Source organism: Nomascus leucogenys, chromosome 6 (genome assembly GCF_006542625.1).
Source record: "Nomascus leucogenys isolate Asia chromosome 6, Asia_NLE_v1, whole genome shotgun sequence".
Taxonomy (NCBI): domain Eukaryota; kingdom Metazoa; phylum Chordata; class Mammalia; order Primates; family Hylobatidae; genus Nomascus; species Nomascus leucogenys.
In genome coordinates this window covers 84,577,827-84,601,556 of record NC_044386.1, presented here as the reverse complement: position 1 = coordinate 84,601,556, position 23,730 = coordinate 84,577,827, and the positions used below count along the sequence as shown (strand labels likewise).

The window sequence follows — 23,730 nt, the reverse complement described above, 5'->3', positions numbered from 1 at the left end:
GATCCGGCTTATGCCACCATCACCCCAGGGGCCAAGCCGCATTATGAAGGAAAATTATTTTTTTTTCATTCTGGCCAGAGCAAAATACATGTGATAACAAAACATAGACATTAGCTACTCTGCTTAGCACCCAATATCAAACTGTCAAGGCTTAAATTTGCCCCCAGATGGGCCTGTCATCTTTAATCCAACCTCCAACTAGAAGTTTCAACACATGGTCTCTGGGCAGGATGGTCGCCCTGAGTAATAGAAAAGATAAGAAAGAGAAAGGAGAGAAAGAAAAGCATCGCCTGTGGCAGGGTGGGGAAAGCGAAATGATCAGGGAGGCCAGAGAAAGACCCACCCATTGCAGCGACACTGAAAAGTTCAGGTGGCTGCTGTCAGTCAAGCAGGGATCTTTTCCAGCAACCCTATCAGCTCTTGAGTTTCCCGTTTTAGGGAGGAAAAAGCTCCCCATGTCCCAAGATCCTGTACATGCCTAATCCTGTCACCCACAGCCATCAGCAAAGAGTGCAAAGCAGCTTAATCCAAAGAGATAGCAGTTAACATCCCATAACCTGTTCTTAGCCAAGAGGGACTTTACTGAGAGGGGTCTCTAACCCCCTAAAATCTTAGAAGGGACTCTAACCCTCCTAAGTCGGGCCTCTAACCCGGGGTCGGTCAAGCATCCTTGCCTTTTATTAAGAGGGGCCTTTAACCCACTCTGTCTTGGAGAGAGTCTAACTCCCTGAAGTTGGGCCACTAACCCAATCCCATTCTTTACCTGGGTACCGCATCACTTACCCAAAGTCTTCCAGTCAGCACTGCAGTCTATTTCCTTTGGGTTGGGGTGTCTCCTCGGTATCATCCCTTCCATTGTTTGCCAGAAATATGTTACAGGACCCCAACACTTACCCAAAGGTAGCCGTTGGGTCAGCGATTCTGCACTATAGTCCTTCTGTGATTGCCAGAAATATGTTACAGGACAGAGGTCCCAATCCAGACCCCGAGAGAGGGTTCTTGGATCTTGCGCAAGAAAGAATTCAGGGTGAGTCCAAAGTGCAAAGTGAAAGCAAGTTTATTAAAAAAGTAAAGGAATAAAAGAATGGCTACTGCATAGACAGAGCAGCCCCAAGGGCTGGTGGTTGCTCATTTTTATGGTTATTTCTTGATGATATGCTAAACAAGGGGTGGATTATGCATGCCTCCCCTTTTTAGAGCATATAGAGTAACTTCCTGACGTTGCTATGGCATTTGTAAACTGTCATGGCGCTGGTGGGAGTGTGTAGCAGTGAGGATGACCAGAGGTCACTCTCGTGTCCATTTTGGTTTTAGTGGGCTTGGGCTGGCTCCTTTACTGCAACCTGTTTTTGTTTTTTTGTTTGTTTGTTTTTGTTGTTTTGTTATTGTTGTTGTTGTTTGAGACGAAATTTCGCTCTTGTTGCCCAGGCTGGAGTGCAATGGCATGACCTCGGTTCACTGCAACCTTCGCCTCCCAGGTTCAAGTAATTCTCCTGCCTTGCCTCAGCCTCCCAAGTAGCTGGGATTACGCATGCCCGGCTAATTTTTATATTTTTAGTAAGGACAGGGTTTTGCCATGTTGGTCAGGCTGGTCTCGAACTCCTGACCTCAGGTGATCCACCCGCCTTGGCCTCCCAAAGTGCTGGGATTACAGACGTGAGCCACCACTCCCGGCCTGCCACCTGTTTTATCAGCAAGGTGTTTATGACCTGTATTTTGTGCTGACAAAACCTCATCCTTTGACTTAGAATGCCTTACCCGTCTGGGAATGCAGCCCAGTAGATTTCAGCCTCATTTCACCCAACTCCTGTTTAAGATGGAGTTTCTCTGGTTCACAGGCCACTGACAGATGGAGAGGGGTCACTTTACCCAGTGTTATCCTAGAATCTTAATGTTAGTGTGGACCTTAGAGATTATTTGTCTGTCCTGCCCCACTCCCATTTTACAGATGAGAAAACCAAGGTTGGAAACGAAAGGTCCCAGAGGGAATCTGACAGAGACAGGAGCTGATCTCAGCCTGCCTCTCTGTTACCTAAACCCCAACTATATTAGTTCCTACAAATCCTAATATATGGCTCTGGAAATTCCGGGGAAGTATCTGTTTTTGTTGAGTTGTCCTTGTGGTCATGTGAAAGCAATTTACTTAATAGCTGCAGCCTAGGCCCCCCTAACCAGACACCCTTCCGGGAGGTGAGGGAGATCCGGTGTCCTGACCAGAATGACGGAAGTTAGGGATATTGTGGGACTGGGCAGGTTTACATAAGGAAGATTGGTGACCCTGACACCGGCAGAGCCGCACAGTCTGTGGAGAGGGGCTCTGCTGGGCCTGGACATTTTCAAGTCCAAGGCAGAGAGGAATTCCAAGTCATCTCCCAGCCCCTGACCCTGCACCATTGGCTGGTATTTGGAAGATGTGCCTCAAAGGTTGCAGCTGGATGAGACCCAGTCACTGAGTTGTCCAACTCGCATTTCCCTATTTTACAGAGGAGGGAAAAGAGGCTCAAAGAGGGGCTTTGCCTTTACCAAGATCACATATCCAGTTGTTAAAAGAGCTGAGTCTCGGCAGGGCATGATGACTCACGCCTATAATCCCAGCACTTTGGGAGGCCGAGGCAGGCAGATCACCTGAGGTCAGGAGTTCAAGACCAGCCTGGCCAACATGGTGAGACCCTGGCTCTACTAAAAATACAAAAAAATTAGCCGGGCATTATGGCGGGCATCTGTAATCCCAGCTACTCAGGAGGCTGAGATAGGACAATCACTTGATCCTGGGAGGTGAAGGCTGCAGTGAGCTGAGATCACGCCATTGCACTCCAGCTTGAGTGAGAGCGAGACTCCGTCTCAAAAAAAAAAAGAGCTGAGTCTCGTGGCCACCCTTTTACTCCATGGATGCCACTAGCATTTCACAGTGCTTCCCCCCAAGCCCCCAAAACAGGAAAATAAATCAGTCCTCTATTTTATACAACCGAATGGGCTAGACTACAGGCATAGACCTGCAGGCCCACCCTCTCAAGACTTCACAGCTCAGATCTGCTGGAGGGCAGAGTTGGAATTGCTCAAGGAAGAGCCATCTTGGTTGTTTATTTGCCTGTATCAATAGAAATTAGGAGCCATGTGGGGGCACAGTGCCCATTAGTGGGGGTGATAATACCACCTTATCATGGTGCTTATTTGCATTAATTACTCTCTATAAAACCTACCACCAAACCCTGGGGGAGTTGAAGTGAAGCCTGCTGTGTCATGGGTGACTCTGAGTGTGAGTAGGAAGGGTGGCAGTAAGGGTCTAGCATGTTGTGTGCCTCTGTGTTTTTCTGGGTGAGTCTAGGCCTCATCAGTCATGTTTAAGGGTCATTTGAATATGTATTTCTCCACTGAGGACAGCTTTGTGATGAAGGTAAAGAGCCTTGGATTTTGAGTCAGACCATTGTAAGTCCAAATGTTTGCCTTAACACCACTGACTGGCTGTGTGACCATGGGCAAGTTACCTAACCTGTCTGAGCCTTAGAAGGGCTAGTAATCCCTACCTCTCAGAGTTATACAGATGGAAGTAATATCTAACCTTTGCCCATTGATGGCCTTTGCAGGTCTTTGTTTTTCAGAACCATATTACTGTGACAGTGACCTAGGATCCTGGCTCTGGTGCTTTCATCCTTTTGATGTTTCTTTTTTCTTTTCTTTTCTTTCTTTCTTTTCTTATTTATTTTTTATTTTTGTGTGTGTCTGTGTGCGTGTGCGTGTGTGTGTGTGTGTGACAGGGTCTCACTCTGTTACCTGGGTTAGAGTGCAGTGGCACAGTCATGGCTCACTGCAGCCTCAACCTATTGGACTCAAGTGATTCTTCTGCCTTGGCCTCCTGAGTAGCTGGGACTACAGGCACAGGCCACCATGCCCGGCTAATTTGTGTATTTTTTGTAGAGACGGGGTTTCATCATGTTGCCCAAGCTGGTCTCAAACTCCTGGGCTCAAGCGATCTGCCCACCTCAGCCTCCCAAAGTTCTGGGGATTACAGGCATGAGCCACTGCACCTGGCCATCATCCTTCTATTTCTTAGGAGCTTGGGTGTGCACATCTAAGGACGGATTTGTGGGATGGAGAGAGTTTGCTCCTGGGGTGTCAGAATGTCCTGTCTGAGACATTAGCATTCAGTAAGTATCTCTTGAATGAATGCTTACAGTTGACTCAGTGGGTCTGCTGTGTAAATAGGACAGATGACTATATTTCCCAAACCAAAAACCAGGACATGTCCTGACTCATTGCCTGATATGTAGGATGAAAACAGGGCCAAATACTTGAAACTGGGACTGCTTTTGAAAACCTGGCCGTGGGGTTGGTGGGGTGGTCACATGGAGCAAGAGATGCTTTTCTCCCTTTCCCTCCTCCCTGAATGTAAGAGGCTACCACGAAATGCAGGGAGGGCCCCCTCCAGTCCCTGTGCTGTCTAAGGCAGGCGCCCTTCCTGCATCCCACAGCACAGAGCCCCAGGCACACTTCACACCCTTCACTGAGGGAGGAGTTGCTCATGGCTTGATCTGGAGGAAGAACTGGAGCCTCCAAAGTATGGGGCTGAGTAATTAAAAGCAGGGCTTTAAGCGGTTTTATTCCCCTTGGGTTGTAAAAGTCTAGCCTAGAGGCTGCTGAGAGCCCTGTTTGCCTCCCCTGCAGCCACGCCTTTGGCCTTGCAGTCCATTTCACCCAGTCCACCAGCCAGGGGACCAACAGCTAGATGCTGAGATGTTCCCAAGCGGAATCCAACCTCCCACTGCCCCCCACCTCTCCCCCATCCAGGCCCCTGTTTGTCAGAGGTGGCTGTGAGAGGGGAGAGATGTGGATTTATGGCTGCTGACTTGAAAGACAAAGTTGCCTTTGGTGTTAGAATTGGGTGCGGGGGAGTGGTGAGCTGGTGGTAGTGAGGGAGAGAGTAGGGAGGGGCTGGGGTTCAGGGACCCAAGGCAGGTGGTGAAGGACTTGAGGAGGCCAGGAAGGCAGACAGAGGCATCCAGAGGCCTCTCAGAGCAGGGTCACTAGGCAAAGTCCCAGATGGGTCAGTCACCCCCAGCAAAGCCACCACAGTCCCCTGAGGCTATTTGTAAATGCCAGACACCCATCTTCCCATACGAACTCCCACCCACTCCAACACCCAGATGCCACACAGCCTTACCCCTTCTCAAAACATACTCTTTAGGTTCAGAGCCTTCATTCAACTCTCAGACGCTCCTTTGGAAGCCCAGGGAAGTAAGTCATGCTTCCCCCACCCCAGATGATCACAGCCAGTTAGTGTGGGGGTTCTTGTCTAGCAGAGCCAAAGTCAGGGGCTAAGTGGGGACCCGGATGATGGGTACATGGGACAGAGTGTTGGGAAGGGTGAGCCTGGGCCAGAGAACCCTGATGACAAGACCACTACCCCACCAGGGACCCTGAGCAAGTGGCCAGCCTCTCCCGGATTCAGGGCTCTCTCCACCACCTTTCTCCTCATAGACTTTTAGAGATGGGACATTTGCAGGTGCCTTGAGGAGTTTAAAGAGCATTTGACATGGCTGGCCTCCTTGCCCTCCAGGGGCCATCTTGCGCCAGCTGTGCCCCACTAGCAGTCTTCCTGGTGGCTCCGGTGGGTCCACGTGGAGGCCAGAGTAGCCATCGGGCGCCTGAGTTCAGCAGGTGTTTTAACTATACCTCAGAGAGCCACATCCAGCCCCCGGAATGAGCCTGGCCAATAAAGGGCTGGGTTTATAGGCTTCATAAACATTTTACTAGAGAAATCAAGGCCTCAATTACCCAGTGGCCTCTTCCAACTGACAGCTTGTCTATTGGGACCCCTGTGAAGCCCCCAGGCAGAAGTAAGGTAGAAGAGGCTGTGGTTTATACCCTGCTGCTCGCTGCCCCCCCCCATGTCCTCCCCCCACACCATTCGGGCCTTGCAAATTCAGTTTTTACTCCCTTCTCCAGACAGCTTGAGCTCCACCATGCACTCCCTGAGCCTCATCCCCTCTGAGGAAAGAGGCTGCCCCTTGGAGAAGAGAGACACCACCATTTCTTCCTGACCCCCCGCCCTGCTCTTCCACAACCTCTCAGTTCCCTTTTAACTCAAGATTATACCATCTTCCCTCAAGAACAGATAGCAAGTATTTGCTCTCTGCCAAGGCCTGTGCTAAGCAGTTTACGAACATAGCTCACTGAATCCCCCTATTGCAGTGGCTCTAGTGACGTGAGCTGTGATCATCCCTGTTCATAAGTGAGACAATAGAGATTTCCAGAGATTCTATCACTTGCCCAAGATCCCACAGCCCATAATGGTGGTGCTGAGATTTGAACTCAGTTCTGTGTGATTCCAGAACCTTTACCATTAATCTCCTCCCTATACCACTACCTCAAACAGTTCTGAGCCCAAGAGGTCGAGGTAAACCCGGGCAACAGAGTGAGACCCTGTCTCAAAAACAAAACAAAACAAAACAAAAAAAACCACAAAAGCAAACAAAGTTTTAGCAAGTATTTCCCCACTGGGAACAGAAATCTTTCCATGTGGGGCCTTCCCTGCCCTGCAGCGTGACAGCCCTAGCGTGGGATCCGATGTGGGCCTCGTCATCAGTCTCTGAGTCCATGTGGCCAAGAGGGGAGAGTGCAGGCAAGGGCAAGGCTGGCCAGTGATGAGGATTGAGAGGAGGGATGCTCTCTGTTGGGACGGCCAGAGAGACCATGAGCAGGAGAGAAGGCAGCAGAGGAGGTAGGGGAGTCCACGGCCTTGCTTCAGGTCTGGACCAGCACTATCCGATAGACTTCTCTGTGATGACTGAAGTTCTTCTATTGGTACTGACCCATAGTGTATTCAGTAACCACTTGTGTCTGCTGAGCACTTGAAATGAAGCTAGTGAGAGGAAGGAACTAAATCTTTTAATTGTATGTAATTCTAATTTTTTTTTTTTGAAACGGAGTTTCACTCTTGTTGCCCAGGCTGGAGTGCAATGGCGCCATCTCGGCGCACCCCAACCTCCATCTCCTGGGTTCAAGCGATTCTCCTGCCTTAGCCTCCCAAGTAGCTGGGATTACAGGCATGTGCCACCACGCCCGGCTAATTTTGTATTTTCAGTAGAGACAAGGTTTCTCCATGTTGGTCAGGCTGGTCTTGAACTCCCAACCTCATGTGATCCACCTGCCTCGGCCTCCCAAAGTGCTGGGATTACAGGCATGAGCCACCGTGCCTGGCTGTAATTCTAATTTAAAGGGCCACATGTGAGGCTGGGCATGGTGGCTCATGCCTGTTAATCCCAACACTTTGGGAGGCCCAGCTGGGAGGATCACTTGAGGCCAGGAGTTCAAGACCAGCCTGGCCAACAGGGCAAAACTCCGTCTCTACTAAAAATACAAAAAATTATCCAAGCATGGTGGCAGGTGCCTGTAACCCCAGCTACTTGGGAGGCTGAGGCATGAGAATCGCTTGAACCTGGGAGGCGGAGGTTGCGGTGAGCTGAGATCATGCCACTATACTCCAGCCTGGGTGACAGAGCAAGACCCTGTCTCAAAAAATAAATCAATGGCCACATGTGGCTTGTAGCTACCACAGACGTGGGATGGTTGATGATTGAAACTTACTCAAAGTCTTCTGATGATGTAAGGCCCTGTGGGCTATGAATTTGACTGCTCTAGGTACCTCATATATGTAGAATTCCACAGTGTCTTTTTGTGACTGGCTTATCTCACCTAGCATAGTGTCCTCAAGGTTCATCCGTGCTGTAGCATGTGTCAGGATTTCCTCCTTTTCAAGGCTGAATAATATTCCACTCTATGGATATAGCATATCTTGTTTATCCATCTGTCAATAGACACAAGTTTCTTTCACCTTTTAGCTATTGTGAATAATGCTGCTATAGACATTATCATATATCTCTTTGAGACCCTGCTTTCAGTTCTTTTGGGTATATACCCAGAAGTGGGATTGCTGGATCACATGCTAATTCTATTTTTAATTTTTTGAGGAGTTATCATACTGTGTTCCACAGCAGCGGCACCGTTTTACATCCCCACCAACAGTGCACAAGGGTTTTGATTTCTCCACATCCTCATCAACAGTTGCTATTTTCTGTATTTTTGATAGTACACATCCCATTGTAGTTTTGATTTGCATTTCCCTAAGATTAGGGTCTTTTCTCTTTCTCTTTTTTTAATACTAGGTCTTCACAATCCAATGTGTATTCGATACTTACAGCCCATCTCAGTTTGGACTGGCCACATTTCAAGTGCTTAATAGCTGGCCACTATATTGGAAAATGTAGGCCGGGTGTGGTGGCTCATGCCTGTAATCTCGGCACTTTGGGAGGCTGAGGCACGTGGATCACTTGAGGTCAGGAGTTTGAGACCAGCCTGGCCAACATGGCAAAACGCTGTCTCTACTAAAATTACAAAAATTAGCTGGGCATGGTGGTGCGTGCCTGTAGTCCCAGCTACTTGGGAGGCTGAGGCAGGAGAATTGCTTGAACCCAGCAGGCAGAGGTTGCAGTGAGCTGAGATCGCACCACTGCACTACAGCCTGGGTGATAGAGTAAGTCTCTATCTCAAAAAAACAAAAAAAAAAAAAGAAAGAAAAAGAAAATATCGTTCTAAAGGGAAAAGTTGGGGGCAGTGGGTAGAAGTGTATGGGATTCAGGCATGTGTCTGGAGTAAGCAAAAACATGATAATCATCCCAGCTGCCTGAGGAGGGGCTGGACATCCAGAAGGCTGCGTGTCCCTGGTCTTTGGCAGGGATAGATACAAGGAGGGAATGGGCCTCGGTGGCCTTCAGAAGAGTCTGTGGTTCACAAATGCCCCTCTTGAATGGCTGTATGAGGTGGGGACAGCCGGCATCTCAGGGCCCCAGGGCCCCTCGCTTTTGCAAAGGTTATGTTTTGAACTCTCCATCCAAACATGCCCCCAGATCTTTTTACCATCACACACCGGATAGGAGTCTGGCTATGGCCAAAGGGTGGGGGGCCTGAGCTTCCTTCCCAGCACTCTACCTCGACCCTTTGCTGCCCCCCACCTCCCCCTGGAGCCTGTCTAATCAGATCCAGGCCTGACCTCGATAGAGGTCCTGGACCAGGAAGAGAGTCCCCCTCCCCTCCCTGAGCGGCCCTAGATCTGGCTCTCAGGAGGCCCCTCCCCTTGGGTGATTTATAGAGGTGTCCAAGAACTGTTTCCTGCCTGTTTCTGTTCCCTTCCAGCCTGTGAATTGCTAAGCTCACTCTCTGCCCTCTGTCTCTCCCCTCAGCCTGGTCGCACCTCTGGTGGGGGCAGGGCGATGCTGGGAGATTCCTTCCCAGATCGCTGTGAACAAAGGTGCCTTCTTCCTTTCTCCCCACCTACTGCCAAGCAGAACTTTGTCCTCCCTGTTGCTTTCTCTGGCCTTCACGCCTGGAAGACCATTGCCCATCACCCCCTTCCCATCACCCAGCTTGAAGTGAGGGACCCAAAACTGTCCCTGCCAGGCCAACAGATATCCGCAAGAGTGTAAAGTATCAAGAGCCAAAGTTACAGCACCACTGTCACGTGCACCAGCCACAGACACAATACCACCAACACCAGACATAAATACTCAATGCTAACACACTAGCTGGTCTGTACTGTCATCAGCAACACAGTGGCCTGCAGGGTGACTTGTTCAGATCTCAGGGTGCCCTGAAGTCCAGCCCTCAGCCCCACTTCCTGGTGTTTGCCCAGGGACCCTGTCCCTAGAGAGACATAATATGAGGGACAGTCCACCCGGCTCTGTGGCCTGCTGGCACAAGCCAGGGCATAAACACACTTGTGAATCAAACATGTTCCACCCTGAGAAACTAGAGGGGGCCGAAGTGGCCCCAACATCCCTTTTCCTCAAACTTCCTAAAGAAAAAAAATGCTGTGCCAGTCCAGGCAACATAGGGAGACCCTGTCTCTATAAGAAATACAAAAATTGGCCAGGCGCAGTAGCTCACGCCTGGAATCCCAGCACTTTGGGAGGCCAAGGCGGGCAGATCACGAGGTCAGCAGTTTGAGACCAGCCTGACTAACATGGTGAAAGCCCATCTCTACTAAAAATACAAAAATTAGCTGGGCATGGTGGCGTGCATCTGTAGTACCAGCTACTCGGGAGGCTGAGGCAGAAGAGTTGCTTGAGCCTGGGAGGCGGAGGTTATGGTGAGCCGAGATCATGCCATTGCACTCCAGCCTGGGTGACAGATCAAGATTCCATCTCAAAAAGAAAAAGAAAAAAGAAATTAAAAAATTAGCTGGGCGTGGTGGTGCGCGCTTGTGGTCCCAGCTCCTCAGGAGGCTGAGGTGGGAGGATCACCTGAGCCTGGGAGGTCAAGGCTGCAGTGAGCTAGGATCATACCACTGCACATCAGCTTGGGTGACAGTGTGAGATCCTGTCTCAAAAGAAAAAAAAGAAAAAATACTATTGCTTATGAACCAGATGTGCGTGGAAGATTTTAGGAGACTCCAGCTAAGCTGAGTTTGCTGGCCCAGAGATTGTGGATCCTGTCCATGAAGACAGATGGGGAGGCAGGGCTGGAGGGGCCCTGAAGAGCGGCTCATCCACTCCCTTCATTTGTGGCTGAGAGCATGCTGCCTGCCCAGGGTCTCACAGAAATCTTGGGATGCCTAAGGAATATGCAGGACTGACCAAAGAGTTGAGAGAGGGTATAAGGAAGGGAGGTAAGGAGGAGCCTCAGATGAAGAGGACCACACCCTCCTCTTGCACCTGCCCTTCCTGGACCACACCTGTGCACCCTCTCTTGGGCTCCCAGGGGTGGGGGTGAAGAGCCTTCTCTAGAGCTCATTACCTTTCCTCCACACCGTGAGAAGAAGCTAGTCCAACATGCAGTCCACTCTGCGGTTACCTGGCCTTGGAGAGTGAGAAACTTGCTGGAGAACTAAGGGACATCCCAGCAGAGAGCCTAGGCCTCAGTTGCCCTTTCCTAAAATAAAGAGATTAGCTTCAGATTCATGGTTTTCAGTTACTCTTAAAGGCAAAGCTACCCTTCAAATTAAATGTTTAGCAGAACTGTAACCAAGTAAAGCTGATAGAGAGGTACAGCAAGGTGCTGCTCTGATGGAAGGGAAATGTGAGCAGGAGGTGGACTTAACTGCATCCAGGGGTCCCCAGGGAACCCTTAGGAGTCAGTCGCACTATGCACAGTGACGGCTATCAGACTGGCTCCATACCTGTGACCCTTCCAGCTCTAGCGCCATGTCCAACTGTGCTGTGGCTGCTTAGTGCTGGGGGGAGGAGGAGGGAGCCAGGCAGTGGAAGCCAGACTTTCTCCATCCCCAGCGCCCTGATAAGAAGCAGCCCTTTCCCTTGTATATTTCCTCAGGCCAGCTCCTAGCACTGGGCGCCTCCAGGGAGCCCAGAATGGGGCTACAAGCACAAAAGGATTCGTTCCTTAATGAGGAGGCATCTGTAGTCAGCAGAGCCATTAGTCCCCACCCCAGGTCCCTGGGGGACTGCGAGCTCCTCTCCAGCTGGAGTGAAGAGGAGGCTGGCAGCTCCCCATCTTCGAAGGAGCAGGGCCTGGGGGACGCAGACAACTGACCTGGGAGCCTGGGTGCCCTCTCCACTCCCTGGGCTCATGGCATCCAGTTGCCTTCCTGGAGGTGGAGGGCTAGAGGCAGTAGAGGGGCTCCAGCAGCACCTCTGCCCCCTCCCCCAAGCCCCTGGGCTTACCTCCCTTGGCCAAACACAGCCTTTGGGCCTGAGGCCGGGAAGGCCCACCTCCCAGTGCTCCCTGGGGATCCTCTCACCAAGCCTGATGGGAGCACCAGCTGGGAAATTTGCCCCCAACTCCCACCCCCAGGGCCCCAAGTTACTGTTTATAAGGGCTGTACCTACGTGGGGACGTGTGTGATTGATTACCTGCACAGAACCAGAGGTACACACCCACCACAGCAGTGGACGGATTCCCGTCCAGACACAGACACTCAGACCACATACACGGAGACACAGCCCCGCACACATGTACAAAGAGGCACACACACCCATCAGCCACACTCCCAGGAGGCCCTCAAAGACGAGGAGGCAGGGCGGGGATTTTTATGCATGTTTATATTTAATGAACCATATGCAAATGAGATGGAGAACACGCCACAAAGGAGCCAGCCCCCAGAGACTCTGGGTGGAAGGGCACAAAGGCTCGCCTTTTGGGCCGCCCTGGAGGCCAGATCAGGCTGGTGGATTGAGGGGGCCTGAGATGGGGCATGGGGGCCACGGGGAGGGTGGCCTGCCCACACCAGGGAGCCAGGAGCAGGAGCCAGGACGAGCTCCAGTGTCCCTGCTGCTGTGGGGGAGGGCTTCCTCTGGGAGGGGAGTGACTGTCCCAGTTGATGGAGTGCCTGAGACGAGGGGCTGCCTGCCTGGACAGATGGTGTACCGCCTTCCCGCACTTGAAGCAAAGTGGATTTTAATGAAATCGCAGCCCTGGTGCTGAAGCTGGGAACCCGAGTGGGAGGGGCTCCTTCCCCAGGCATTACAGGGTGGGGTTTGGGCATGGGTGGAAACGGGGGTGGGCAGGAACACTTAACCAGCCTGTAACTGGGAGGGGAGGGTGCACCACAGCCCCTCTGCACTGATAATCTCTGCAGACCAGAGTTCAAGCAGTTAGTTCAGATCCCCGAAAGGTGGGGAGGGGTCCCTGAATATTTATGACACATTGAAATGTAGATTGGTAGGTCTGACAGTCTTCTGAGAGGCTTGTCACCTTGGATGGATGCAACACCCTCTTGGGGTGCATCGAGAGACTGCAGATGAACTGGGGGTGGGAGGGGTAGGAGGAGGAGGGACCAAAAAAAAAGCTCCTGGGCCCTGGTAACCAGGGCCTGATGACCAGTGTCCCTGCTGGGCAACACAGGACTAATTGCTTCCCTTCTCTGAGCCTCAGCTTCCAATTCTATAAAATGTGAAGCACTGAGGATCTGAGCCCTTGCCTGCCTTAGGGAGAATTTACAAAAACAAATCTGAAAGCTGCTGAAAAAGTGGGGTGTGGGGCTCGGGAGCAGGGCTTTGTCTGATTGGCCTTCATGGGTCAGTTTTGGGGACCAAGGCCTCCAAGGGAAGTCCCAACAGCCCAGGATTTCCTCATTAGAGGTTTGTTATCCAGAAGTTTGTCCAGACTTTTTACAAAGTATCCCTGCCCAGCCTATACCACCTCTTAGGGGAGATGTTTCCTGGCTATTGGAGGCTGGGGTAAGTGCTGATGGGTCCCCCAAGCTATTGCCCTCGCAGGAAAACTCCTGCCCCTTGATGGAGTGGGCTCTAGGTCTCCGTGCCTGTGATGCCACTGCAGCCCATTCTCCCCTCCCCTCAGCAGCGCACTGCACTCATACACTTCTCTTCCCCCAGCCATGTCGGACTTCCACGTGCATCCCCAGGCCACCGTGGGTGAGGAGGGTGGTGTGGCCCGCTTCCAGTGCCAAATCCATGGGCTTCCCAAACCCCTGATCACTTGGGAGAAGAACAGAGTCCCAATTGACACGGACAATGAGAGGTGAGCCACGTGTGGGAAAGACAGAGGGAGGACAAAGAGGTGGCCAGTGACTCTGGCCTTAGAGGAGGACGGCCCGCGGCTCTGGGAGCTGCAGTTGGTGCCCACAGGTGCCTGAGATAGTGGTGTTTCTGCAGCCGCAGTTTAGACGGGGTAACCACATGACTTGCTGGGCCAAGATTGTAGGCTCATGGATGTGTCTGAGGATGTGTGCGATCGTTGTCAAGGCTGGAATTGAGGGTGTGTCCACGTTCGAAAGTCCCAGTGTGTGTCTGATGATGTTGGGACGGTGCAGTGCTTGGGTCCTGGGCTGTGTCTTGGATGCCCAGAGTCTTTGTGGCTGATTATGTCAATGGCTGTGCTGGTGGCCAACTATGTCCCTCCCCTCAACAGGTACACATTGCTGCCCAAGGGGGTCCTGCAGATCACAGGACTTCGAACTGAGGACAGTGGCATCTTCCACTGTGTGGCCTCAAACATCGCCAGTATCCGGATCAGCCACGGGGCCAGGCTCACTGTGTCAGGTGAGGGTCCTTCAGCCCTTTCCCCCAACCTCCCCACCTGGCCTCCTCCTCCTCCCTACCCTTAGATCAACTCCCTTCAGCTGGCCTCTGCAGCCTTCTCAGCCACGTGCGTGCAGAGTGCCAGGCTCACTGTGTCAGGTGAGGGTCCTTCAGCCCTTTCCCCCAACCTCCCCACCCGGCCTCCTCCTCCTCCCTACCCTTAGATCAACTCCCTTCAGCTGGCCTCTGCAGCCTTCTCAGCCACGTGCGTGCAGAGTGCCAGGCTCACTGTGTCAGGTGAGGGTCCTTCAGCCCTTTCCCCCAACCTCCCCACCCGGCCTCCTCCTCCTCCCTACCCTTAGATCAACTCCCTTCAGCTGGCCTCTGCAGCCTTCTCAGCCACGTGCGTGCAGAGTGCCGGGCTCTGTGCTGCCTGGCGTGAGGGTGCACAGGAATCTAAGGCTGGATCTCTGGCTCATTTCCCCCTGGGAATCGCATCCTATGCTGATCTCCAGGACTTCCCCATTGCTGGCAGCCCTGCAGGGCCAGCAGCAGAGGGACGGATGTCTGGAAATGTCCTGGTCCCCTAGTATCTCTCTGCCCACAGGACCTGGTTTCTGGGCTGGTGTTTGTTTCCCACCTGCTGTGTCCTGGGCTGTGGGTGGGGTGAGGAAGCGGGAAAGTCCCCAGCTGAAGTGAGGACATGTGGCATCTTCCTCCCAGGCTCGGGCTCTGGGGCCTACAAGGAGCCGGCCATCCTCGTGGGGCCTGAGAACCTCACCCTGACAGTGCACCAGACCGCGGTGCTTGAGTGTGTCGCCACAGGCAACCCGCGCCCCATTGTGTCCTGGAGCCGCCTGGGTGAGCCTCATCCCCACAGCCCCTGCCCCTCCCAGCCTGTCCCACCCCCTGGGAGGGCCGGTCTCAGACTCCTCACCCAGCTCCAGGGGAATTTGGAATCCTGTTTGTTCTCTGTGGTGGTCCATTCTATCCCTGTGACCTGGGAAGAGGGTAAGTTTCCCTCTCCTGGAAGGACCAGGGAGGCCCGCCAGCCCACCCCATTCTCCCCCCTGCAAGGATGGCTCAGCTCCCTGGGTTACCCTGTCCAGTCCCGGCAGTCCTCCCCTCACCCTGGCCTCGGGGACCCCAGCACCCTTCAGTAGCCCTCAGCACCCCAGAATCTGTCCCCTCCTGCTAACTCCTGCCCTCTATACCCTGGCCGTGTTCCTCAGCTGTGCAGTCCCAAGCCCCTAAAAATCCCAGCCAGTTGTCAGACCCTCACTCTGGCCCCCCCCAATCTCTAGCCTGGCCCCCTAAGTCCCCCAGCCTAAATCCCCAGGCAGCTGAAAGAGAAATGAAAGGGTGCAGATGGGCCCACATTGTCTGAGCAGAAAGGTCACTCGGGAAGGAAACTCTGGAGGGGGTGGGGTGGGGCCGCATTCACAGGGAGACTGTGCCACATTGTAGCAGCTGAGTGATGGGGAGGGAGGGGGCAGCAGGCAGGATAATGGAGTAGATTTCACCACTTCAGGGCCTGAATGGGGAGCTGTCTCCTTGTATTCTGACTGTGCTAATCTGATCCTGGTGGGGGTGGGGGAAGGGCTCGGGTCCCTGGGAGAGGCTGGAAAGGGTGGCCTCACCATTAGGAGGAACCTCTAGACACTCCAGGGACCATCTGGTCCAATATTTCCCAAAGCATGATCTGTCAAGCGGGAAGGAATGGCCTGCTGGTCTAACAAGTTGGGGAAACAAAGTTAACCAGGTCCCCCCCGTACCAGGTCACAGGGGCACTGTAATGTGATTTACCATCCAGGCATAGAATGGATATTTGACCATGGATCCAGAGAGACAAACCAGGCTGGGAAACGTCAGTCTAACACAGACTCCTTTACAGATTGTGAAACAGAAGGGAAGGGCCTTGCAGGTAGCCCGTGAGTCAGTGGTGATGCTAGGGTCAGGACAGGGTCTCCGCTGCTAGATGCGAGGGTTCTGTGCTGCTCTCTGCTGCCTCTTCCATGTTAAGGTGCCTAGGAGGGAAGGGGCAGAGTCAAAGACTGGGGCTCCCTGGAAGACAGGAGGAAGGGCAAGCCATCTGGAATTTTCCTTTACTTTCCTTCTTCTATATCTATATCTGACCCTCACCCATCACCGCCCCCCCGTCCTCCGCAGATGGTCGCCCTATCGGGGTGGAGGGCATCCAGGTGCTGGGCACGGGAAACCTCATCATCTCAGACGTGACGGTCCAGCACTCTGGCGTCTACGTCTGTGCAGCCAACAGACCTGGCACCCGGGTGAGGAGAACGGCACAGGGCCGGCTGGTGGTGCAAGGTATGGAAGCCAACCCTGGGGAGGAGGGCAGGGATCTCCGCACAGTCCCTTCCTCCCAGCCCAGGCCCAACCCCAGGGCCCTGTCCCACCCCAGTCTCTTGGACTCACCCTCGTCCTGCCCCTCGCCCCTCACCCACCCCCAGGCGAGGCCAAAGGCGGTGCATTCTCCCCAAGGAATGCTTGCGTTGGGAATGGGTGGATGGTCTTGGTCATGCACCGGCCCCTGCGTGCCCTCCGGGGGCCGTCAGCACCCCTCCCCCCGGGGAGTCATTTCCACTTTCTCATCTCAGCTGGCGTCCCCACCTGTGTCGCTCACACGTGTCTTCCCACGTGCTGTTTTCATTCACACGTGTGGCACGTCCATGCTCACACCTGCCTGCCTGTGCGCTCCGGGCCTGCTTGTCATTTTCACGCTGTCGCCGGCAGCCTCACTGTGCACGCAGAGCTGCCTCCCCTCCCGCCGGGCGGGGCCCTGCTGCTAACCTGGTCCTTCCATCGGCCTCTGGCCTTGGGGCTTAACTGTCCCCATGCACTGGGCTTGGATGAACGTTTTTAGGGTTTTCCTGTGGTTGTTCCCTACCGGAGACCGGGGGAAAGGGTGGGAAGTGGGAGAATTAGGAACTTAAATGCCCGTTTGTTTAGCATTCCATGTGCCGTTAATCTGTCCAAATGAAAGTGATGGAGCATTTCATTTGCCGGTTTTAATAGAGGCTTGAGGCCTGGGATTGGAGGAGAGCAGAATTGAATGTGGGGGCGAGGGGGCCCCCGGTACTGAGGCTCATCCATCTCCCCATCATTACCGCTTTCAGGAGGTGCAGCCAAACCTATTAGCACATTTATTTATTTAACAATTTCCTGAACAGGGAGCTCAGCTTGATTGCTTTCGGATACAAATGTCAGTCTTTTAAACAGTCATTAAAAAGGAGTCCTCTCGGGTCTCCCTGGGGCGGAGGGAAGTGGGCAATCTCCTGAGCTGGGCAGGAGTAGAGGCTGGGCCCCACCTGGAGGAGTCTCCAGGGGGCAGATGTGTGTTTGGAGCCTACCTCTCGCCTGTGTATCTCCAGTCGCATCCCCTGTTCCCTTCCTCATGCCATCACTCACAGCTGTGTCTGTCTGCGCCCCCACCCTCCTGACTCTACTCGCAGCCCCAGCTGAGTTTGTGCAGCATCCCCAGTCCATCTCCAGGCCAGCTGGGACCACAGCCATGTTCACCTGCCAAGCCCAGGGTGAGCCACCACCTCATGTCACGTGGCTGAAAAATGGACAGGTGCTGGGGCCAGGAGGCCATGTCAGGCTCAAGAATAACAACAGGTATGTGTGTGGTGTGTGCTGGGGTGAGGACCAGGGGAGAGCAGGGAAAGGGGGGCCTGGAGTGAGTGGCCTGAGTAGACTGTGCACCTCCTGCCACGGAACAGCACAGAATTGGGAGTCTGGAGATTGGGTTGGAGTCCCAGTTCCACCACCAACTTGCTGGGAGACCTCACACAAGTCATTTGTCTCCTGGAAAGACTCAGTTTCTCCATCTCTCAAATGGGGAGATTTGGTCAACCTCTAGGGAGGAGGGAACCTGAGGCTGTCTCTCTCCCCTGCAGCACACTGACCATTTCTGGAATCGGTCCTGAAGATGAAGCCATTTACCAGTGTGTGGCCGAGAACAGTGCGGGCTCATCACAGGCCAGTGCCAGGCTGACCGTACTGTGGGCTGAGGGGCTCCCCGGGCCTCCCCGCAATGTGCGGGCAGTCTCTGTGTCTTCCACTGAGGTGCGTGTGTCCTGGAGTGAGCCGCTGGCCAACACCAAGGAGATCATCGGCTACGTCCTGCACATCAGGAAGGCTGCTGGTGCGCGTGGCCAGCTCTGTTGCTCCTTCCTCTAATTCACTATTTCTCATTCCTTCCAATCCTGCACGTCCTGACCCGATGCCTCCCTTTCCTTCTCCCCGCTGTCCCCCCTGGGCACCCTGGCTGCCCTCATTTCACCAATGCTGGCAGGACTCCCCCAGTCCTTCACACTCCCCTGCCCACCCTGTGCCTCTCCAGACCCACCGGAGCTGGAGTATCAGGAAGCAGTCAGCAAGAGCACCTTTCAGCACCTGGTCAGCGACCTGGAGCCCTCCACAGCCTACAGTTTCTACATCAAGGCCTACACACCAAGGGGGGCCAGCTCAGCCTCTGTGCCCACCCTAGCCAGCACTCTGGGTGAAGGTGAGGCCTGGGTGTGGAGCACAAAACCACAGGCACTCAGGGTATCAGAGCAGAACCACCATACACACTTGTTCAGGTTGTGCGCTGTGCAGGGTGCCCAGCCCTGAGGCTGTCAGGGCTGAGTCTACTTGGAGGAAAGGGCTTCTTTTTCTAATTCATAGGAAGGTGCTGCTTTCATAAGCACATGCCCTTGGCCAGAGGCCAGAGGGCTGTCAGGCTTTTGGGGGTCGGGGTCACAGGTGGAAGGTAGAAAGATGATAGAGCTTCCACTGGGTCCTCACATCATGGCCTCCTTCTCTACCTGCAGCCCCTGCCCCACCCCCACTGTCAGTGCGAGTCCTGGGCAGCTCCTCCTTGCAGCTGCTGTGGGAGCCTTGGCCCCGGCTGGCCCAGCACGAGGGCGGCTTCAAGCTGTTTTACCGCCCAGCAAGCAAGACCTCCTTCACCGGCCCCATCCTGCTGCCTGGAACCGTCTCCTCCTACAACCTCAGCCAGCTCGGTGAGGCAGACACAGCCCAGGGCCTAGGGGGCTGGGCAGGGTGCTGCGCTGAGGGCCAGGAGGTGGCGTACAGGGGTCACCTCCCTTTCCTGGCTAGGACAGAGCACGTGGTGGGGCAGGGGCAGTTGCTCATCTGCCCTGCCTTCCTCCAGACCCCACTACAGTGTACGAGGTGAAGCTGCTCGCCTACAACCAGCATGGAGATGGCAATGCCACAGTCCGCTTTGTGTCTTTGAGGGGAGCATCTGAGAGGACAGGTGAGGGCTGGGGATGGAGTGCGGGGCTGAGTGGGTGGGAAGCAGGGAAAGTAATGGGGTGAGATAGCATGTGCCACACTTGAAAACACAGGCTTAGACCACAGTTTGAAGCTTGGCCATGCACATGCTGGCTGTGTGACCTTGGTCAAGTTACTTAACCTCTCTGATCCCAGTTTTCTCTATAATACAGGGATAATAGTACCTACTTTACAAAGCTATGGCAAGGATGAAATGGTCCATGCTATTCCTAGTATCTGGTAAAAAGAACCAAAAAGATTGGGCTGGAGTCCTGTAGGCAAAGTCAAAGGGTGTTCCCACTCCCACTTGGGAGTGGGAGCAGCTGAAGGAAGAGGCTGAGTGTTTGGGAATGCTTCAGACCTGGAGAGCCAAAGCCTCCAACCCATCCCTGTCCCCAGCCTTGAGCCCACCATGTGACTGCCGGAAGGAGGAGGCCGCCAACCAGACGTCCACCACAGGCATCGTCATCGGCATCCACATCGGGGTCACTTGCATCATCTTCTGTGTCCTCTTCCTCCTGTTCGGCCAAAGGGGCAGGTGGGTCCTGGGCCAGGGAGAGGGGCTGGGCTGGTGTGTGGGGAACTAGGCCTAGAGAAGGTGAGTGTGGGCTCACTGCCTCTGTCTCTTTTCTCTCTCCCTTCCCCCAACTCTTGGCTCACCCTTAGGGTCCTCTTGTGTAAGGATGTGGAAAACCAGCTGTCCCCTCCACAGGGTCCCCGGAGCCAGAGGGACCCTGGCATTCTGGCCCTAAATGGGGCGAGACGGGGAGAGCGGGGCCAGCTGGGCCAAGACGAGAAACGTGTGGATATGAAGGAGCTGGAGCAGCTGTTCCCCCGGGCCGGGGCAGCAGGGCAGCCGGATCCCAGACCCACAGTGAGTGCCCATATCTTAAACAAACCCCCGCCTCAGGCTCTGACACCGCCACCTTCCGATCCTGCCCCCCTTCACCTTGGCCACGGGCCTCGATCATTGGCCTTAATCAAGCCGCACGTCTTCTCTCTGTGCCCCTGAGTCAGGCAGGGAGACCTGAAGACCCTAAGCCCCAAGTGGGGTTGAGTTGGAGCCTGGTGCCCTGGCCCTCAAGCTGACGCCTGTGTGACAGGCTCTTTCCCCAGCAGGATCCTGCAGCCCCCGCCCCGTTTGAGGAGACCCAGCTCTCCGTGCTGCCACTTCAGGGGTGCGGCCTGATGGAGGGGAAGACGACGGAGGCCACGGCCCCCTGTGCAGGCCTGGCGGCTGCCCCACCACCCCCAGATGGAGGCCCCGGCCTCCTCAGTGAAGGCCAGGCTTCCAGGCCTGCAGCAGCCCGGGTTACCCAGCCAGCTCACTTGGAACAGTAGCCAGTGTCTGGCAGGCTCCAAAGGGTGGCCGGAGCGGGGCCATTCTCAGGTCAAAAGCAAGATTTCTACTGTCATGTGGGATTTGGATGGTCCTGGGGACTCCCCAGCATTTCTGTCCTGACTGCCTCTTGGGTTGTCAAAACCCAAGGCAGCCTTGACAGGGACCCCCCAGCCCCAACACCCATCAGGAGTTGGAGCAGTCCCTGCAGGAGCCCATTCCTTCCCTGGGCTGATGCCCCCTCGCCTCTGCCTGGTACCCACGTGACTTGGAACTGAACTAACATTTTTCTTTAAAAAGCGAAACTTAAAATCAAAAAAAAAAAAAAGGGAGAGAGATAGAGGAAGGTGAATTAGACTCCAAAAGATGACCTTGCTGTAGCTGGGCCCTGACACTGTCACTCTCCACCAACCTTGTTTTCTCAGGATGGATTTTTGCTGTTTTGGCTCTCAGCACCTACCTCAGCCGGAATGAATGTCCTAGGGGCAGTGGGGTGGTGGCCTCAGCCCCCTTACCCCACAGAGCCCGAATGCACTCCTACCTCAAGTCCCCTTGATGGGGACCCCCTCTCCCTTCCCACACTGTTGTCCAGAGTTTAAAAAAAAAAAAAAAAAGCACTTCCCCGTTTCCAGGTGTGAAAGAAAACGTCTACCTCAAGGCTCGCTGGCTCTGTGGGCTGTGTTTTCACTGGACCTGCTTCCTCGCCCCTCCTGCCCACAGCCCATCTGCCTCTCCCGCAGAGGGGAGGCCAGCGGTTAGGCCACCAAGGGGAACTCTTGTGGCCTACAGAAATAAAAATGGATTGGGCAGAAAGAAAATGTGAAAGAAGCCAAAAATGAGAGGAAATTTGTTCCTTGAAGTATAAATTGTCCAAACGAGCCACCTCCCAGCACACTGCCTGTCCCCGTCTTGTCTGTCCACTCCCATTTTGAGCCAGCCCATCCTTGATGGGGATGCCCATGAGGAACCTGGGCTTGGGAGGGTGGCATCAGCTGGCCGCCTGCCTCCTGTCCTGCAGGCCAGGCTCCTTGAATGTACCATGTGTGGGATGGGTGTGTGGGAGGGTGAGGGGGTGTGGGTGTCCCCCACAGAAGCACCCCAGCCTCAGGCACCCAGCCAGCCTGATCCACCCCTCGACAGGGGAGCATCCACTGTCAGCAGCCATGGCCGGAAGCTATTTTTATACAAGGTGTGTTAAGGGTTACGTTCTTGTGACTTTTTGTTACTCTTTTCTGTTGTGTTGTTCTTTGAACTACTTAGTTAAAGAAGAAGAAAAGAAAACCAAGGAAACAAATACCTATTTTTGGTTATACTCGGAAACATTTTTTTAAATAGCAGAAGAAAAACTTTTTTTTAAAGAAAAAAAGATAAATGTATTCCTTAAGAATGAGATTAGACCATAAAAAATCCCTGACCCCCAACCCTCTAGGGACACCTCCACCCTGAACTTTAGTTAATTAGCTGAAGAAGATAGAATTTGTGGTGTTTTCCTAGAAAACTAGAGCTGTGTCCGCGTGGACTTGGGGAAGGGTAGTCCCTTCCCTTCTCCCAAATGATGTGTGGATGCCCAGGGCTCCACAAAGCTCCCAGGCAGTGCCCCCTCTGTTCCCAAAGCAGCTTCTCTCGGGAGCCTCCCTCTTTCCCTTGGGAAGGGTGGGGCTGGGGCAGGAGGGAGCTGGGGGGCCACGTGGCCTGACTTGGGTTTTATCACACTCTGCTCATTTTGACTGAATAAAAGTCCTGTTGCCAAAGTGAACCTGGAGTTTTTTGGTGGCTGTGTCAGGTTCTAGGGGAGGGGCTGGGGTGCTGGGTGGCCCAGGACCCTCACAGGCCCCAGAACCTGGGATAACAGCAGACCCCATACACCACAGCTCTCTGCCACATGAGGCGCGGTTCCTGAGTCCTCACCCCCTCCCCGTGACTAAGATATGCTAGTGACCGTCATCTCCATTTTATTTTTTTGAGACAGTTTTTTACTCTGTTGCCGAGGCTGGAGTGCAGTGGCACAATCTCAGCTCACCACAACCTTTGCCTCCTGGGTTCAAGTAGTTCTCCTGCCTCAGCCTCCTGAGCAGCTGGGATTACAGGAGTGCACCCAGCTAATTTTTGTATTTTTGGTAGAGACAAGGTTTTGCTATGTTGGCCAGGCTGGTCTCGAACTCCCGAACTCAAGAATCTGCCCATCTCAGCCTCCCAAAGCACTGAGATTACAGGCATGAGCCACCGTGCCTGGCCGGTCATCTCCATTTTATAGTTGAGGAAACCAAGAAAAGAGAGGTGAAGGAAATGTCCAAAATCCCACACAGGCAGTTGATCAGTCTGATCCTCACACAGGATCTGAGTTTGTATCCAGGCCAGGCCGCCAGGTTCCAGGCTCTGCATTCTGACCACTGCTCCACGCCTCCTTGGCCAGCAGCGAGGAGACTGCCTGCTCAGCCCACCAAGGTTGAGCTCTCTCCAGGTGCTGGCCAGGCAGGGCTGTGTGCTTTTCATGCACTGTCTATGAGGAAGGACTGGTTTCCTCCCAGTTCTGAAGCTGAGGAAACAGGCTGTGACTGAGTGATTCTCTCCAGGGCACTCAGCCAGGACTCTGGCCAGGCCTCTCTGTTCTGCCATTGTCTCTCAGTCCAGGCTCCTGAAGCCAGGTGCCTGGGGCTGCTATGGCTTAGACAGGTTTGAGAGAGGCTGGGCTTAATGGCAGTTATGCTGACAAAGATCTGGACATCTCAGCTGGCCTCAAGCTTAGCAAGAGGCAGCAGTATAATGCAGCTACTGCTGAATTTGGAAGCCTGGGTTCACACCCAGGAGGTTTGGCAGACCTGGAAAGCCAGGTTCTAAACCCAGGGGCACCTTTCGAGAGGAACGTACCAGGAGAGCAGTGGGTAAATTGGGCTCCCTGGCTATGGCTGGGGCGAGGGGGAGCTCTCTGGAGGGCCTCACTCTCCTTGCCCACCCTCACCCAGACCAGCTCAATATTTTTTCCCATATTTTTTCTGTCTTATTACATGTTGGCTTTTTTTTTTTTTTTTTTTTTGAGACAGAGTCTCACTTTGTTGCCCAGCCTGGAGTGCAGTGGTGCAATCTCGGCTCACTGCAACC

The 23,730-nt window shown here is 53.8% G+C and overlaps 1 protein-coding gene across 1 annotated transcript in view; it reads left to right on the top strand.

The window, feature by feature from the left end:
• IGDCC3 (immunoglobulin superfamily DCC subclass member 3) overlaps positions 1-22,387 on the top strand; it is a 29,630-nt gene extending 7,243 nt beyond the window's left edge. The window contains exons 2-13 of the mRNA XM_030814580.1: positions 13,344-13,488; positions 13,879-14,009; positions 14,712-14,849; positions 16,158-16,316; positions 17,462-17,627; positions 17,909-18,156; positions 18,355-18,519; positions 18,827-19,018; positions 19,171-19,275; positions 19,692-19,830; positions 19,959-20,166; positions 20,412-22,387. Of these exons, the coding sequence (XP_030670440.1) occupies positions 13,344-13,488; positions 13,879-14,009; positions 14,712-14,849; positions 16,158-16,316; positions 17,462-17,627; positions 17,909-18,156; positions 18,355-18,519; positions 18,827-19,018; positions 19,171-19,275; positions 19,692-19,830; positions 19,959-20,166; positions 20,412-20,633 (2,018 nt within the window). The 3' untranslated portion in view covers positions 20,634-22,387. The remainder of the gene's footprint in view (positions 1-13,343; positions 13,489-13,878; positions 14,010-14,711; positions 14,850-16,157; positions 16,317-17,461; positions 17,628-17,908; positions 18,157-18,354; positions 18,520-18,826; positions 19,019-19,170; positions 19,276-19,691; positions 19,831-19,958; positions 20,167-20,411) is intronic.
• The last annotated feature ends 1,343 nt before the right edge of the window (positions 22,388-23,730 follow it).